This window comes from Passer domesticus, chromosome Z (genome assembly GCF_036417665.1).
Source record: "Passer domesticus isolate bPasDom1 chromosome Z, bPasDom1.hap1, whole genome shotgun sequence".
Taxonomy (NCBI): Eukaryota; Metazoa; Chordata; class Aves; order Passeriformes; family Passeridae; genus Passer; species Passer domesticus.
In genome coordinates, this window is record NC_087512.1 from 9906872 (window position 1) to 9923891 (window position 17020).

General features: G+C 55.4%; 1 protein-coding gene and 1 pseudogene across 1 annotated transcript; one reads left to right on the top strand and one right to left on the bottom strand.

Annotated features, from left to right (window-relative positions):
* Window positions 1-15: 15 nt before the first annotated feature.
* Window positions 16-16941, top strand: GBA2 (glucosylceramidase beta 2). The gene is made up of 17 exons (XM_064405653.1): window positions 16-235; window positions 3928-4019; window positions 4223-4338; window positions 4443-4661; window positions 5446-5685; window positions 6012-6114; window positions 7384-7537; window positions 7811-7936; window positions 8039-8223; window positions 11104-11208; window positions 12233-12340; window positions 12824-12975; window positions 13127-13233; window positions 13376-13518; window positions 13839-13954; window positions 15753-15944; window positions 16025-16941. The coding sequence occupies exons 1-17, from the start codon at window positions 45-47 to the stop codon at window positions 16250-16252; spliced, it is 2577 nt and encodes an 858-aa protein (XP_064261723.1). The 5' UTR covers window positions 16-44; the 3' UTR covers window positions 16253-16941.
* On the bottom strand, window positions 9012-10119 carry LOC135291448 (cytochrome b-like; annotated as a pseudogene).
* Window positions 16942-17020: the final 79 nt, after the last annotated feature.

Below are 17020 nucleotides of genomic sequence, written 5' to 3' on the forward strand. Positions count from 1 at the left end.
GCGGGGCGGTGAAGAAGAGGGCGCGCGCGGGGCGGGGGGCGGCGATGGCGGCGGCGGCGGAGGCGGCGGAGTGGCCGCTGATGCGGCGCTACGAGGGGGCAGCGCAGGGCCGCGGCGTGGCGGCGGACGGCTGGCGCGTCTGCCTGGCGCACAGCTTCGAGGAGCTGCGGCAGCCCTACGGCGCCGGGGACGTGCCGCTCCGCGATGTCCTGCGGCACGTCGGCCTCGCCTTGCGGTACGGCGGGGGGATGGAGGGGGCCGGGAGCACGGCGGGACGAGGGAGGGCGTCCCGCGGGGTGGGGGGGCACGGCGTTGCGCTGGAGCCGCTCGGCGCCGCCGGGGCCTCGCCCCGGGGAGGCACCGGAGGTGCCCCGGGGTACGGAGGGGCACAGCCCGGCAGATCGCGGAAGGCCCCGGGCTGGCGGGAGCCGCCCTGCCCGGAGGCGCCGGCGCTCCGCAGCCTGCGTGGCGCCGGCGCTGGGAGCGATCGGTGCTGAAGGGGCAGCGCCGGTCCGCGATCCCGGCTCCTCGGAGCGGGGGGACTCGGGCATCGCCTGCGGATGGGACCCCCGTTTAACCTCATCGCTGGCGCATCCTGCCCGGCGCAGTCTGCGGTGCTGGCAGCTGGAGGTTAAAGTTGGGAATGCTGTGTGCTGTGTCAGGTTCGGGAGCGGGGCGCCTCTCCCGGCTTTGCGTTGGGGTGAGCTGGAGGTAGCGATGGAGAGCACGCGTGGAAAGCGAGAGTGTTGTTTTAACCTTTAACGCTGGAGTCCCGGGTGCTGGCAGGGTTTGTGCACCCGTCAGGATGAACGCGGGGACCTGCGATGCCATTGCCTATTTCCTTGTGCTGGATTTATGACTCCTGCCTCCATTTTCTGCTGGTGTCCTTGGAGGCTGCCACTTGCCAAGCTGGTTCCTGCGAAGCTGGATGAAAGGGCAGGTTCTGGATTGCTCCGAGGGGCACGGCGTGCTGGTCTCACCTGAGATGCCCCAGTGTGGGTCTGGGCATCCGGGAGAGCATGGGTCATGCACCAGAGATAAATAAAAGCTGCTGGAAAAGCTGCTGCAGCAGGTTGGGATGAGCTGAGCCTGTGGGAAAGCGTGAAGTTCTGGTGGGGTGAGCAGGGAGGAGGGGTGATCCTGGCCTTGTTCTCACTGAGGTCTGGAAGAGCCTTGTATCAGTCTGAGGCAAAGGTCTTTGAAAGCAAGAAGCCTGTTCAAGTTTAGGAGGTAATTTGGTTGTTATCTCAAAGTACTTTTGCCAGGGCAAGAGCTTCCTTGTGAGGCGATTCCAGCCACAAGAGCAGAGGAGACAAAGTGCTAGGGTCACGAGAAATACCTGTGTGGTTCTGAACCACAAAAAACCCAATGCCAGCATTGCTGGCTGAAAGGGCAGCCCATTCAGGGTGAGGATACAGGGGAGGCTGCATGCTCCAGGCATTGGTGGGCATCTCAGCACCTGCCTGGCTGGGGCAGCCAGCTCATGGAAGCCTGGGTGCTGGTGCTGCACGAGAAACCTGGAGTTCAGTTCTGTGTCATGGTGCAGGGATCTGTGAAGCCCTGCAGACTGGTCTGCCCTTTCCTGGGTGGCCCCTGTGCCAGGGATGTTCTCAAAATTTGACATGGCTTGGTGCATCAAGTGCAATGTCACCTGGTGCAGGTGCTTGTGGGCACTGGGAGCACCTTGGGGTTGCTGCTTAGGCTTCCAGGAGCAGCACTAGAGCCACAGCATCCTGACATTGTTGCATTGAATTAAACATGCTGATGGGCGCCCTCTTCTGCAGCACCAGCCCTAGGTGCAGGTGACGTGGCTGGGGGTGTTGACAGCCCTGGAGCAGGATTTTTTTGTTAATCAGGGCTTGTCAGGTTAACTGTGGGGGGCATATGTGTCTGGAAAGAAAGGGCTGTGCAGCGGGCTCAGCTGGGGCTGGCGAGGCAGGAGAAGAGGTGCAGGTGGGTTTCCACAGAGGTGGCTCGTGTGTCCTGAGAGGGGTCACGGCACACATCCAGATCAGCTGGGAAATGTTCAGCTAGGTTTTAGCTCCACTGTCAGTTTGAAGGAGAAGAAATGCCCTCCAGCTCTGGCAGGGCTTTTGGGACTACAGAACACAAAGTCTTTTTCCTTGTTGTTCTTTAGCCCTGGCAGAGCTGTTAATAGCCAGCAATTGGGCATCGACCAGGCTTCTCCTGGCTTGCCTGATTTTGGCAGAAGAAGACTTTGCATATTGAGATGTAAAATGACTTTGCCAGTGGCAATAAATCCCAAAGTTTTTCTACACTGTTCTCCTGTAAAAACTGCTTCCTGAAACCCATCTCCTGCCTCCTTTCCAAGAAGTCAGGATGGAGGCTGTGCTGCAGCCACTCTACCTGGGCACCTTATTTCCTGTTGCCAGAAGCCTGCTGGGGAAGCAGCTGGGTTGGTTCCCCGATGCTGGGTTGAAAAAGAATAATAATAATAATTTCCTTGAGAGAGATAGGGAGAGCACTGCCAAAACCTCGCCTTGGTGGGGTAAGGCTGGGATTGTCCTGTCTGGAGAAGAGCAGTTGCAGCAGATACAGCTGGATGATAGTGGCAGGCCCTGGTTCCGGGCAGTCAGGCAGGACAGGCTGGTTCTCATCATGTCCTGAACCTCTGTGGGCAAAACATTCACAGACAGTCAAACACAAAGCTGGGTTTGTAGGAGTGGAGAGCGGGCTGCAGTTAGGTCAGGCTGCAGTTAGGTCCTGTGAGATTGAAAATCTCACCCTGAGAGGGATTTGGGAACTTTAGATGTTGGTGAATAAAAGTGAATGCCCAGTGAGCAGCCTAAAAATCAACTGTGGGTTGTTTGTGTTTGGGAAGCATAGTAGTAGAGGTGTCATGCAAGAGCCTCTCGCCCTGGCTCCTGGGTGTGCATGTCCCAGGGGATTATTGCTCATTGCCTGTGCTCTGCATCCTCTGCACCCAGGGGCAGGACAGGCTGCGTGCTCCTGGTTGGGGTGGCTTTCTGCTCAGCAATATGGCATGGGTGTTTGCACAGGTGACATTGCTCAGGGACTGTGTCACTCTGTGGGGGCTCCTGTGTCCCCCCTGCTCATCTGGCACCCAGGGCCATGGATCTGCCAGCTGGGTCTCACCTGTCTGTTTGCTGGCTCTGGTCTGGTAGCTGTTTCCATCTGCTAAGTGTCTCTGTATAGAAGGCTTAACTTGGGGCAGTTTATTAGCCAAAGCCAGTGCTTTACAAGCATTGACTTGGAGCCCAGCCCTGCTCGTCTTGCCTGCAGTGGTGCTGGCACACCCAGCTGCAGGTGTGCCCCTGTTTGGGTGTCTTGGTTCCCAGACCTTTGGGTGAGAAATTATCTGATGGGCAGTGCTGGTCTGTGCAGCTGGTGTGCGGGTGCAGGCAAATCCCCAGGATCCTGCCAGCTGCAGACTGCAACCATCACCACTTCCAGGGCAAGGCTGCCCTGTGCCCTCTGCCCCTGATGATGTGGTAGTGTATGGCAATGGGGGAGTGCAGGTAGAAGAGCAAGGCTCGTGTCCCTGGAGCAGTGTGTGTCTCCTCTGGGCTTGCACCTCTGCTTGCAGGCCTTCCTTAGCAGGACACTGTACCAGGCATGGAGGAGGTGGTGCTTGTGTGCATTCCCACTTCTCAGTGAACATCTGGGAAAGCCTGTGCTACATGAGCTGGGAGTCCTGCTCTTGACTTGCCCTTGCAGTCAGTCCTGAGCTGCCTGAGCTCTGCCTGCTTGTGCTTGCTGAGTGATGCATGCTCCAGATGGGTCATAGAGCCTTATCATCCTTGTACCATGGGAATGGGGACACGGGTTCCTGTTGTACACCTCTGAAAGGAGAGAAAGCTCAACCTATGCTCATCCTGCCCAGTGACACTGGAGGGATGGTGTAGCCTGCTCCTGACTTCTTTAATACATCTCTTTCCCTTGCAGATATTTCAGGTGGTGGGTCAAGAAGACCCGCATAGAGAAGAAAACTGCCTTCATTGACCTCTTGTGTGCTGTTCCTCTGAAGCAGATCTATGGTCAGCCTCCGCTTTGGGCACTGGGGTGGGCAGGGATTCACACGGGGCCATCAGGGTGCTAGATGGAATGAGTGAGTCGAGGAGCTTTTGTGATTTGGGTGATACTGAGTGGCTCTCCCCTGCAGAGATGCATGGGGAGAGTTCTTGAGCCAGGTGCCACCTGGGGGAGGAATGGAGTTGCTAACTATTGGTGTCTTTGCCAGGATGCCCGCTGGGCGGGATCGGGGGAGGCACCATCACCCGCGGCTGGCGGGGAGAGTTCTGCCGCTGGCAGCTGAACCCTGGCCTCTACCACTACGAAACAGTCATCGCCAATCAGGTAGGGTCTGTGAAGGGAATGAGAGCCACTGCAGCAGTCTGGGCAGCTGGGACATCTGCCACAGGGCTCCTCTCATGCCCAGCACGGGCTCCTCTCCTCCACAGTTCACAGTGTGCCTGCGGTGCAAGGGCCAGACCATTTACCAGCAGGTCTTGTCCCTGGAGAGACCCAGCAGCCTGCAGAGCTGGAACTGGGGCTACTGCGGCCGCTACGGCTTTTACCACGCCCTGTACCCCCGTGCCTGGCTGGTCTACGAGCTGCCGGGGCAGCAGGTGGTGCTCACCTGCCGGCAGGTCTCGCCCGTCATCCCCCACGACTATAAGGTAAGGCGGCCACGGCATTGCCGAGGGCAGAGCTGCTCTCCAGCCGCTTTGCCAGCGTTTCCCCATTCCCGGGACAGAGCTGCTTGCCAGCCGCTTTGCCAGCTTTCCCCAGTTGCCGGGACAGATCTGCTCTCCAGCCGCTTTCCCGGCGTTTCCCCATTCCCGGGACAGAGCTGCTCTCCAGCTGCTTTCCCGGCGTTTCCCCATTCCCGGGACAGAGCTGCTCTCCAGCCGCTTTCCCGGCGTTTCCCCATTGCCGGGACAGAGCTGCTCTCCAGCCGCTTTCCCGGCGTTTCCCCAGGGCCGCACTCAGCGGGTCCGGGCGGGGCAGCCCCGCAGCCGTGCGGGAGCTCGGCATTGCAGCCAGGGCTGGCTCAGCGCTGCCCGTGCCGGCTGCCAGCCCCGGGCGAGGGTGGCAGCTGTGCTGCTGACACGTCTGACCTTCCTCTTACCCCGGCCTTGCAGCCCGTGAGCCTGTGTCAGCCTGCCGAGCCGATGAGTGATGAGACACCCGGCCGAGCCCTAAGGGCCGCTTTGCGTCCCTCTGCTGCCCGGCGTGCTGCTTGCCAGCCCAGGGCTGCTTCTCCTTTGAATGTTTTCTTGCCTGCCTCCCGAAGCCCTCTGCTGCTGCTGCTGCTGCTGCTCAGCCTGGCTGAGCACTCCGAGACCAAGTTGTCCTTGCCAGCGCTGTCGCTGCGCGGTGTCCCCAGCAGGGGGGAAGCGGTGCCGGGGCAGCTGCCTGTGGAGCAGCAGCCCTGCAGGCAGCATTCTGCGTCTGTGGCAGGACTCCAGCTTGCCGGTGGCAGTGTTCGTCTGGGAGGTGGAGAACGGCAGGGATGAGGCCGTGGAGGTGTCCATCATGTTCAGCCTGCAGAACGGCGCGGGGGCGAAGGAGGCCGGCAGCGGCGGGCACTGGAACGAGCCCTTCGCCCTGCACAAGGACGGCCAGCGGGTTGCTGGGGTGCTGCTGCACCACTGCCCGGCCCTCAACCCCTTCACCCTGGCCATCTCTGCCCGGCAGAAGGTAAAGGGCTGGCCCTGCTGCTGCGGCTGCTGCCGGGGAGGTTGTGCAGCCCTGCTGTATGTTGGGTAAAGGATGGGGGTACAACAGCTTGGGGCTGGCACAGTTTCTCAGCTCTTGCCTGATGCCAGGAGTGGGGACATGAGCTCCCTGAGGGCACCCTCTTTGGGAATGGTGTCAGGAGAGCAGCTGGGGCTGCAAGCTGAGAGTTGCTGGGCAGCACATGAGAAGTGAGTGTCATGTCCTGGTGGTGGGACTGGGCAGGGGAGAGCATGAATCTCCTCCTCCTCCAAAGGAGCAGCCCCTGATGATGCTCTTGCCTTGTTCAGGCTGGCACAGGAGTCACCCATGTTACAGCATTCGATCCCACGGGATTGGGGAGAGAGGTGTGGCAGGACCTCCTGCAGGATGGCAGGCTGGATTCACCCACTGGTGAGTGCCTCCGTCCTGCGTGGGACGGGTGCAGGGGGAGCAGGGCAAGTGGGTGGCCGTGCTGGTTCTGGGCACCCAAGGCAGGGTGGAACTCTTTCCTCCAGCCTCTTTGGCTGTTCAAAATCTCTGCCAGATGCTGTGGCTTGTTCCCAAAGTGAGGCTGTATCCAAACTTGCCATTGCTACTCCTTGCTGTGGTTCTCCAAAAGCTTCTCATACTGCTTTGGGCTGTTTTTGGGTATTGGTTACACGTGCCAGTATCTCATTATTCTGTGTGTGGTTGCACACTGAATTGAAATTTCTGGGAAGCCAGTGTTCTGCCCAGTCCCCTTCCCTTAGTTCCTGTTTCCAGATAAACGAGCTGTGTCCTGTCAGAATTGTTACCACCTGCATTTAACAGTGCTTGGGGTTTAGTGCTGCTGTCACTTTCTGTCCTCTTCCTGCTGTAACAGTTCTCTGAACATCTCTGGTATTCTTCTCATAATTCTGCATCTGTCCTCGGGTCTCTGCTCACTCCCTTGGGAGGAACCTTGAAGCAGGGTGGCATCTCCAGCCCTTGGTACTCACCTTGTATTGCCATAAAAGGTGACCATTTCCCTAATGTCTGCGGTTTTTAATCAAGGATGATGCTGGTAAACTAGTGATGCTTTGTCTTTGCAAGATTTCTTGAGGCTTAAATTACATTAATGAAGCATTTAGTATGTAATTTTTTTTCCAGAAAAATAAGCTTCCTGCCTAGATGCACTCAGAGCTCTGCAAGCTATTGGGATGTGGTTTTTCTTCATGCATGCCAGACATTATCATAGTCAGGATCTGTACTTATGTCGCTCTAATGAGTTTACCTTTTACACATGTCAGAACCAGCATATAATTATCCAGCCACCTCAGGGCTTTTCTGAAATACCAGCATGGCTCAAGCACCCTGCAAAAAGCTGGAAACAATGACTGTCCCTAGAAAGTCACAGTGTCTCTGACTGCAGCGCAGATACAGAGTCATGGGATACTCTGTAGCTTCCATTCATGCCTGGTGGCTTTTCCTGCCTGATCTGTTCCTGTTCTTGGATGACTGAATCCTTTTAACCACTCCTCCCATGGAAGGCTTTTTTCCCCTGTGGCAACATCATCCCTTAAAGACCTGGGCTGTACCTTCCAAGTTGTACAGGAGCTTTGGTATGCCCAGTCTCATCTCCCTCAAGGTGTGTGTGAACTTCAGTTACGCTCCCTTTGGTCTTCCTTGGTTGCTTAAGAATATCTTAATTTTTCCTGGCAGGTAAGAGCAGGCCGACAGAGAAGGGGGAGGTGACAGCAGCAGCAGTGTGTGCCAGCTGTACGGTGCCTGCCCATGGGCACAAGACGCTGGAGTTAGCCCTGGCTTGGGACATGCCCTGTGTGCACTTTGGCTCCAAGGAGAAGCTGCACCTTAGGTAGGTGGGTTCTCTCCACTGGTGTTTGGTTCATGCCCCCAAAGCCCCATTTTCCATCCTCCTTGTCTTGTGTACTATGAGAGCATCTTTTGCCACCCACTCCTTGTGGCTGTGGCCACAGGGGGAGGCCAGTTCAGGGAGGGGACCCTCTGTCCAGCCCCTGCAGCAGCAGTTGAGTTCTGCTCTTGTCTGTAGTCCATTGTCCCTCTGTGGTGCCCATGTGGGTTTCCCAGGTGGAGCCCACGGGGTGCTGACCAAACCCTCCCTTGGCAGGCGGTACACCCGGTTTTTTGGCAGCAAAGGCGATGCTGCTCCTGCCCTGTCCCATTATGCCCTGACACACTACGAGGAGTGGGAGAGGAAGATTGAAGCTTGGCAGAATCCCATCCTGGAGAACAGGTAGGGCAGATGAGAGCACTTTCCCAGTGGCCTGCTGGGCTTGGCTGCCACAGGAGCATCACCCCCTCGGCCTGGGAGGCTGAGCTTCCCTGTTTCCCGCAGCCAGCTGCCTTCCTGGTACAAGTCAGCCCTCTTCAATGAGCTCTACTTCATGACGGATGGAGGGACCATCTGGATGGAGGTGCCCCCTGATTGCTGTGCCCAGGACCTGCAGGGCCCGGCGGGAGCGGGGCTCTCCCACCTCCTCCCTGTCCTGCGGGAGTACGGAAGGTTTGCTTATTTGGAAGGTAACTCACAAGGATGTCAGGCGTTCTCCATCCTCAAGCCCTCCTATTACTGTAGCCATGGGGTTTGAACCTGCCATGGGGATGGTTTTCACACTTCTCAGGGAGAGGCCAAGTGGGAATTTATGATAGAGTTTGTTCTGTTTTTAGGGTTATGTTTTGCTTTGAGGGGGTTAGCAGTTGCATCTAATCCTTCTCCTTATTATGGAGTATTGGGGTTGGTTGTGGCAGCTGTTGCAGGCTGCAGTTGGTAAGTTTAGGGGTTTCTTTTGTATCTTTGGTGCTTGTTATGGTTTATTTAGGGGGAATGTTGGTGGTGTTTGTTTATTCAGTGTCGTTAGCAGCGGACCCCTATCCTGAAGCTTGGGCTAGTTGGGGGGTTGTTGGCTATGGCTTTGGTATGGGTTTAGTTGTTGTGGTTGGTCTTGTTGTGGGGGGTGTGGTGGGGCTATTGGTGGGTGAGGGCACGGTGAATAATGGTGGTTTGTTGTCGGTTCGGTCAGATTTTAGTGGGGTGGCCTTGTTTTATTCGGATGGGGTTGGGCTGTTCTTAGTTGGGGGGTGGGGGTTGTTGTTGACTTTGTTTGTGGTGTTGGAGCTCGTGCAAGGTTTATCTCGGGGGGCTATTTGAGCTGTTTAGGGGAAGGATCAGGAAGTAGTTTAATTTAAAATGCCAGCTTTGGGAGTTGGTGATAGAGATTTAAGTCCTTTTTTCCTGAAATGGCTGGGTAACTCTAAGAAGGGGTGTAATCTTCAATCTTTGGTTTACAAGACCAATGTTTTCATAAACTGTTAAGAGTTTATTAGAGTTTGAGCAGCTTGTTTTCTAGGGCGGCTGCAAGGGGGAATAGGACTAGGATAATTGTGGAGTATGAGAGTGAGGCTAGTTGGCCAATAATGATGAACGGGTGTTCTACTGGTTGGCTGCCTACTCAGGTTAGAACGAGGATGTTGGCAACTAGGGCTCAGAATAAGATTTGTGATAGAGGGTGGAAGGTCATTGATCATAATTTTGATGTGTGGAGAAGTGGGGTTAGGAATAGGACTAGGATTGAGGCGGCTAGGGCTAAGACTCCTCCTGGTTTATGGATTGTAGGATGGCGTAGGCGAATAGGAAATATCATTCGGGTTTAATGTGTGGGGGAGTTACTAGGGGGTTGGCTGGGGTGAAGTTTTCTGGGTCTCCTAGGAGGTTAGGGGAGAATAGAGCTGGGGAGACTAGCAGGGAGAGCATTGGAAGGGGATTTTGTCACAGTCTGATGGGATTCCTCGTGGATTGTTTGATCCTGTTTCATGTAGGAATGTGAGGTGAACTAGTGTAAGTCCTACAATGACGAATGGGAGTAGGAAGTGGAGGGCGAAGAATCGGGTTAATGTGGGGTTGTCTACTGAAAATCTGCCTCAGGCTCATTCTACTGGTGTTTGTCTGCTATAGGGGATTGCTGGGAAGAGGTTTGTGATAACTGTAGCTCCTCAGAAGGATATTTGGCCTTGTGGTAGGACATATCCTACGAAGGCGGTTGCTATGAGGGTTAAGAGTAGGATAACTCCGACGTTTCAGGTTTCTTTGTTGAGGTAAGACCCGTAATGCAGTCCTCTGCCAATGTGGAGGTAGATGCAGATGAAGAAGCATGAGGCTCCGTTAGCGGAAAGGTTGCGGATTCGTCAGCCGAATTTAACGTCTCTGCATATGTGAGCGACGGAAGAGAATGCTAGGTTGGTGTCTGCTGTGTAGTGTATGGCTAGCAGTAAGCCTGTAGCGATTTGGGAGATTAAGCAAATGCCCAGCAGTGACCCGAAGTTTCATCATGTTGAGATGTTGGATGGTGTAGGGAGGTCAGTTAGGGCGTCGTTGATGATTTTTAGGATTTGGTGGTTTTTACGAAGGTTGAGGGCCATTTGTTGGTTCTGTGTATTGATATAAGGATGATGAGGATGGACAGAGCGAATCATCCTAGGTAGGCTTTGATTGAGCCGGAGTGGAGGGTAGTGGAGATTTTGGATGCTGTTAGCTGTAGGTTGGCCAGTCCTTCTGGGCCTAGTATTTTGTATCAGGACAGGTTGATTAGGTGGAAGGCGATCTTTTGTCCTCCGCTCAGGAAGTTGGTTATGCTGAGGCGGTGAACTAGGGGGTTGAAGTATCCTAGGGAGATGGAGAAGTTTGATAGAGGTGTTTGTTTCGTTAGGGTGTGTATTTGGGTTATTTTTGAGATTTCTAGGGCTATGGCGATTCCTATGGCTGTTACCACTATAGCTGTTATTTTGATGGATAGCGGTATTGGTGGTGTTTTTGCAGGAAGAATGTAGGAGGTGATGATGAATCCTGCTATAATGCTTCCTAGAGTAAGGCAGGTAATGGGGGAAGTTTCTGCGGGGTTGTTTTCATTGATTGGGGTTAAGGGATGATTTTGAACAATGCCGGTCTGTACTAGTGCGGTTATACGGATTGTATATACTGCCATGAAGGATGTGGCTAGGAGGGTTAGTAGGAGGGCTCAAGTATTTAGGTACGATGTGTTTAAGCTTTCGATGATTTGGTCTTTTGAGTAGAACCCTGCTAGGAATGGTGTTCCTATTAGAGCCAGGTTGCCAATGGTGAGGCATGAGGTGGTTGTGGGTAGTATTTTTTTGAGTCCTTCTATTTTTCGGATGTGTGCAGGGAGCAGTGCTATTCCCAGGAAAACCCCTTGCAGGCCTGAGGGATAGGGCATGGAGTGTTGCCCACATCCCTCTCTGCTCTGTGTAGAGAATGAAAGCCTCTTTGAAGGGGAGCCCCTGCCTGTGCTGGCAAAGATGCCCCTATCCTGGGGGGAGGAGGACCTCTGCCCCTTTCCCCTCCCTGTGGCAGTCTCCTTGCCCTCACCCCCTGCCCTGTCCTGCCAGGCCAGGAGTACCGGATGTACAACACCTACGACGTCCATTTCTACGCCTCCTTCGCTCTCATCATGCTGTGGCCCAAGCTGCAGATCAGCCTGCAGTATGACATTGGTGAGTGTCTGTAGCCATGATATTTTAGTGAAAATTCCTCTGTTAGGATTTTTCCTGTCCTGAGGAGCTGAGAGCCTCAGGAAAGAAATGTAAACAATAACTCTCTGCTGCTGTGGAAGGCCACAGGTGCATCTTCCATTGATCCATGTGGATTGTTTTCAATCAGTGACCAATCACAGCCACCTGTGCCAAGGCTGTGAGCAGTCACAGGATTTTTGTTATTCATTTCCTATTCTGTTCTTGTCTTGGTAGCCTTCTGATCTTCTTCTCTCTGTTCTTTTAGTATAGTTTTAGTGTAGTATTTTAATATAATATATAACATAATAAATCAGCCTTCTGATGAAAATAGAGTCAAACCTCGTGTCCTCACACAAGGGGCAGCCTAAACAACAAGTGTCCCCAGAGCCCTGCCTTGGTGCCTGCTCAGGGCTTCACCTCGGGGAGGGATGGACACCTTGGGACAGCTGCTGCTGCTGCAGAGACATGTGCCATGGAGCCCCTCCAGCCGCCCTGCTGAGCCCAGGGCTGCAGCCCTGGGGTGTTGCTGCCCCAGCAGCTCTGTGCCCAGCACTGGGGGTGCCTTCTTGCCATGCTGGGGGAGCACAGCTGGCTCTGCCTGCCCTGGGAGAGCCCCTGCTCTTCCCAGCTCTGTCCTTGCCCCTTGCAGAGGGGACATGGAGCTGTTTGCAGACTCCCAGTGCTCTAGCTGGGTTTGGTGGCTGTTTGTTGCTGGCCTGGGTAAGAGTGTGGAGCACAGCCCTTTGCTGGGCTCTTGTAGGGCTGAGTCCACTGGGTTCCCTTCCCAGCCCTCCCTTAAGTGGGTAGTGACAGTTGCATGTCCCCTTCTGAGTGGGGGATGGCGAGAAGCCTGTCCCCTCAGCCCTTTGCAGACAGGTGTGATCTTGGAGCTCCAAAGGGCAGCCTGGCATGCTGGTGCTGGTGGTTCTGCCTGTGCTTGTGCTTGGACTTTTCTGCAGCAGTTTCTGCTGCCCTTCTTACTTGTCCTGCTGTGTGTCCTCTACAGCTGTCACTGTGGTGAACGAGGATGTCCAGCCCCGGCAGTACCTGATGTGTGGTCAAACAGCCCAGGTGAAGATGAAGAATGTGGTGCCACATGACATTGGGGACCCAGGTGAGGGGTCTGTTGGGCGGGTGGAGGAGCAGAGGGGATGCCAAGCTGTGGGGATCAGGTATGGTGCATGAAATTCACTGTTTATTGTTGGCAAGCATTGGAACTGCCTGCCTGGGAAATTGTGGTGCCACCATCCGTGGTGTATTTAAAAGAAGTGTAGATGTGGCACTGAGGGATGTGGTTACGTGGTGGACTTAGCAGTGCTGAGAGGTCTTTCCCAACTTAAATGATTTTGTGATTCTGTATTTTCTGGGAATGGAAGGCTGGATGGTGTGGGGTGGTGATGAAGACCATGCTGCATGGCTCTTTTACAAGGGAGACGGAGGGAAGTAGCAGGAAGGCTGTTCTTGCTAGAGATGGCACAGGGTACAACATATTATTTCGGTGCTGTTTGATCACAGCACCCTTGGGTCCTTGCTCCTGTGTAGGAGGAGGGATGTTTCTTGCTTGCTGCCCTGCTGCATCTGGTCTGTCCTGGTTTAGGTGACGAGCCATGGCAGCGTGTCAATGCCTACCTGATGCACGACACTGCTGACTGGAAGGACCTCAACCTGAAGTTTGTGCTGCAGGTGTACCGTGACTACTACCTGACCCATGACTCCCTGTACCTGCGGGACATGTGGCCAGTGTGCCAGGTACGGGGGGATCAGACAGTGGGGCATCACCCTTTCCTACTTCCCACTTCAGGAGCCAAGCAGCTTCCTGAGAGGATGGATGCTCCTGAGCAGAGCGTGAGGAGCTTCTGGGATGTGAGGACTGTGTGACCATGTCCTGCCTCTCCCACAGGCTGTGATGGAGTCGGAGCTGAAGTTTGACACGGATAACGATGGGCTCATTGAAAACGGAGGCTTTGCTGACCAGACGTACGACGCGTGGGTGGTGCACGGAGCCAGGTGAGCAAGAGAGGCAGGGGGTGTTGGAGATGGGGGCTGTGGGGAAGGGACTGGGCTCAGAGCTGGGCTGTTGTATCCCGTTTGTCACAGAACCCTTGAGGTGTCCCTCATTCCTGACGCTTCTCTCATTTGGCTCTGGCAGTGCCTACTGCGGCGGACTGTGGCTGGCTGCTGTCTGCATGATGTGCAAGATGGCAGAGGTGCTTGGGGATACTGAGATCCAGCAGAAATACCTGGACATCCTGAACAAGGGCAAGGAGGCGTTTGAGAGGATGCTCTGGAATGGTGGGTGCTCAGCAGTGGGGAACAACACTCAGCTGGCTGTGTGTCCCTTGGGAGGGAGTGGCTCCTCCTTGGATCGTGGAGCCTTGTGGGGAATGGGGGAAGGAAAGGGCAATACTGTGCCTGGAAGCTGGGGGGAAGGAAGGGAGATGCTGCCCCTCCAAATGGCGGGGAAGGAGAAGGAATAGATGTGGGAAAGCAAGAAGAGTCTTGTGGAAAAAGCAGCTGTGCTCCTGCTGCACAGGGAGGTGTGTAGGGACAGCTCACACCAGACAGTATATTTATTGATCTATTGATTTTAAACTGTTTCCTGCCTTTTCCAGGAAAATACTACAATTATGATAGCAGTGGAAGTGACACGTCCAGCAGCATCATGTCAGATCAATGTGCTGGGCAGTGGTTTCTTGGAGCTTGTGGTCTGGACCAAGGGGAGTTTGAGGTAAGAGAAGGGGCTGCCTGGTGCGGTTGTGGTGAGATGGGACCTGTGGCAGGAGGGCTGGCATGTGTTGGGGGTTACACTTTAGGGCTAGTGTGGGAGGCACCTTCCTGATCTCCTACTCTGCACACCATAGTGGAGGCTGTTGGATGTGGAATACAGTGGAATCCATCTTAAACAGGAACCCTCTCCCATTTAAGAGGAGGCCCTGCAAGCAGGGATGTGTAACTGCAGTTAGCTTTGGCCCCACTAGGGTTTCTTGTGAGCAAGGTGCTATTTGTTTAAAAATGGTAGAAAAAAGTGTATAAAACTTTCCACATTATTTGCTGCCCTAAAAAGTCCAGAATTAATATCAGGTGGAACTGTGGCTTATTGCAAGTCCTGAAGGCTCTTCAGTCGCTCTTCAGTTGCAGGAGTAGAATTGGCTGCAGCATCCTCACGTCTGCTGGGATGGTCAGAGCAGCCACTGGTGCTGCAATAGCTTAAAGGGAGAGGGGCAGTGCAGAGCCATTGGGTTATTTATACTCCATGGGCTGTTGTCACAGCAAAGCTTTCTGGTGCTCAAGGGCAGGCAAAGGCCTCAGCTGAGTGAAGGGAGCAGTGGCTTTGTCTGTGGGAGGGTGACAAAGCACTTGACTGTGTGTTGGGAAATCAGAGGGGAGCTTCAGGTGACTTTAGCTGCTGATTCCCTCCTGTGTCTAACCCAGTGTGGGGCTGGGGCTGTGCCCGGGGCTCCAGGCAGGGTCTGGCCCAGCCCTCCTGCAGTAAATCCCTGCTGCAGTTCCTTGTGGGCAGGGAACAGCAGCTGTGGTGCAGTCCAGAATGTGGCCTGCCCTTGCCCAGCTCAGCCTCATGCTGCTGAAGGTGGCACTTGTCCCTGCTCTCTGGTGAGCTCTGAGCTGACTGCAGGTGGCACTGCTGAGTTCCCATCCTCTGTTACTGGGACATTTCATGGGTTTTTCCCATGGATTCTGCTCCAGTGCCTGTCTGGCATCACTGCTGTGTGTGAGCTCATTGCCGTGGCCTTGGTGTGTGCACAGTCAGCAGTGAACGAGTCAGAAATGCGACGTAAAACCGCCTGTGCTCCCGTCCTGAAGAGAGTGTGTCCAAAAGCTTCTGCCAAAAAAGGGCACCCCAGCCCTTCACTGATTCCCACAGCATCCCCTGGCCTTATCTCCAGAGCCACATTGGGAATAAATATCTGCAGTGGTGTTTGGCTTGAGCACAGAGAGAAGGGATTTGCTGCTGTTGCTTTGAGTGTGCCCAAGCTCTGTGGCTGGACTGCCCAGCCTTCCCTGGCAAGGGGCTGCCTGGTGTCATCCCAGCCTCTGCCTCCCCTGACTCTGGTGTCACCAGAGTGGGAATAAGTGTCTGGCATGTCCCTGGCTGTGCTGATGAGCCTCATGGCTCTTGTCTCTCTTGCAAGTGACAACCATAAAGCAGATGAGGATGGCATGGTTGGCCAGGCCCCCAAAGCAAACCCACAAGCAATGGGGAAGGGGCTTGGCCAGTGGTTGTGGGTGAGAAACTGTTTTTAGAGATCAACTAGTTAGATGAGCTGTCAGCGTCCTCTTGAAGAATGTGGAATGTGGTTCAGCACTTCTCTGTAAAGTATTTTGGGGGCTTTTTTATTCTTTTGAGGAAAGAGACGTTTCACTTCCTCCTGTGATTCTTTGAGGTGGCAATTTTTTGCTATTGACCCAGCGAGCTGTGTTGCCCTTTTCCTCACGGAAAATTTAATCCAGCTCCAGACCCAGCCTGAGGGGTCCATGTGATCACCCAACCGTCTCTGTCCGCCCAGGTTTTCCCCAAGAGCCACATTCTCAGCGCGCTCAAGACCATCTTCGAGAAGAACGTGCTGGGCTTCGCGGGCGGCGCCATGGGGGCCGTGAACGGCATGAGGCCCGACGGCGTGCCCGACACCTCCAGCGTGCAGTCCAACGAGGTCTGGGTCGGCGTGGTCTACTCCCTGGCTGCCACCATGATCCAGGAGGTGAGCGTGGGCGCGCTGCTGCCGCGCTGCCCAGCCTGTGCTCCTTGGCCGTGCTGATGGCCCTGTCCCCTCTCGTGCAGGGCATGGTGGAGGAAGGCTTCCGTACGGCGGAGGGCTGCTACCGCACGGTGTGGGAGCGGCTGGGCATGGCTTTCCAGACTCCGGAGGCCTATCGGGAGAAGAAGGTGTACCGCTCGCTGGCCTACATGCGGCCCCTCAGCATCTGGAGCATGCAGCTGGCCCTGGAGCGCCGCGCTGGCCGGGCACCGGCACCCGCACAGCTCCCCCAGGGCAGCACCCACCCTTGAGCCTCGTGGCGCTGGGCAGGGCACCGGGTGCACCACGGGCTGGGGGGGCAGATGGCAGGCAGGGACCCTCCCCTCCCTCGCTGTGCTAGTACTCACATTGCTGTTTTCCTTCCCTACCTCCACTACGTGCCCTTGACCTCAGGGGGCTTCCAGCTGCTGATGCTGAGCACAAGGGCGGGGACCGGAGGTGTGGGGGATGTCTCCTCAGAGCATGGTGGCTTAAGGAGTTGCTGCTGGAGCCTGTGCCTCCCCTTCCCCATCACTCAGGGCTCTGACAGCCTGCAGGCTGCCCAGCCATCCCAAACTGCAGCTGGCACCTTGCCCAGGGGCACAGGAGAACTCTGTCCTGCAGTCCCTGGGCTGGGGGAGGTGGGCAGCTGTCCTGCAGGGAAAGAAGAGGCTGTGGGGGAATGTGTGTGTGAGGATACTGGAGCGGTGCTCTGGGGCACACGGGTGCTGTAGTTGTCCTGGGCTGGCACTGCCCATAGGGACTGGCTGTGCCCCAGGAGGGCCTGTGGCAGGCACAATCCCCGGGGAGACCCGGCTCCCTGCACAGTGACAATCTGAGCCCAAGAAGCAGGTCCTGGTCTGGTACCATGGCCCCTCCCTGCTGGCGCCGGGGGCAGGCAGTGGAGCACATTCAAGGGGATAAATCACTTCGATTCTTAATAAATCTGTCCAGCTGTCTACTCTCGTTCTTCTTTGGTGTTTTCTTTGGCACAGGACCAAGGTGGAAGAGGGAGCTCTTGCAGTTCCCCATTGGACTAG

What these genes read in the sequence shown, in the direction of transcription:
- GBA2 (XM_064405653.1), top strand. Translation starts at nt 45, where the DNA reads ATGGCGGCGGCGGCGGAGGCGGCGGAGTGGCCGCTGATGCGGCGCTAC. An exon ending in TCATCCCCCACGACTATAAG is followed by an intron (nt 4,662 to 5,445) that starts GTAAGGCGGCCA and finishes CGTCTGTGGCAG; the next exon opens with GACTCCAGCTTGCCGGTGGC. An exon ending in AATCCCATCCTGGAGAACAG is followed by an intron (nt 7,937 to 8,038) that starts GTAGGGCAGATG and finishes TGTTTCCCGCAG; the next exon opens with CCAGCTGCCTTCCTGGTACA.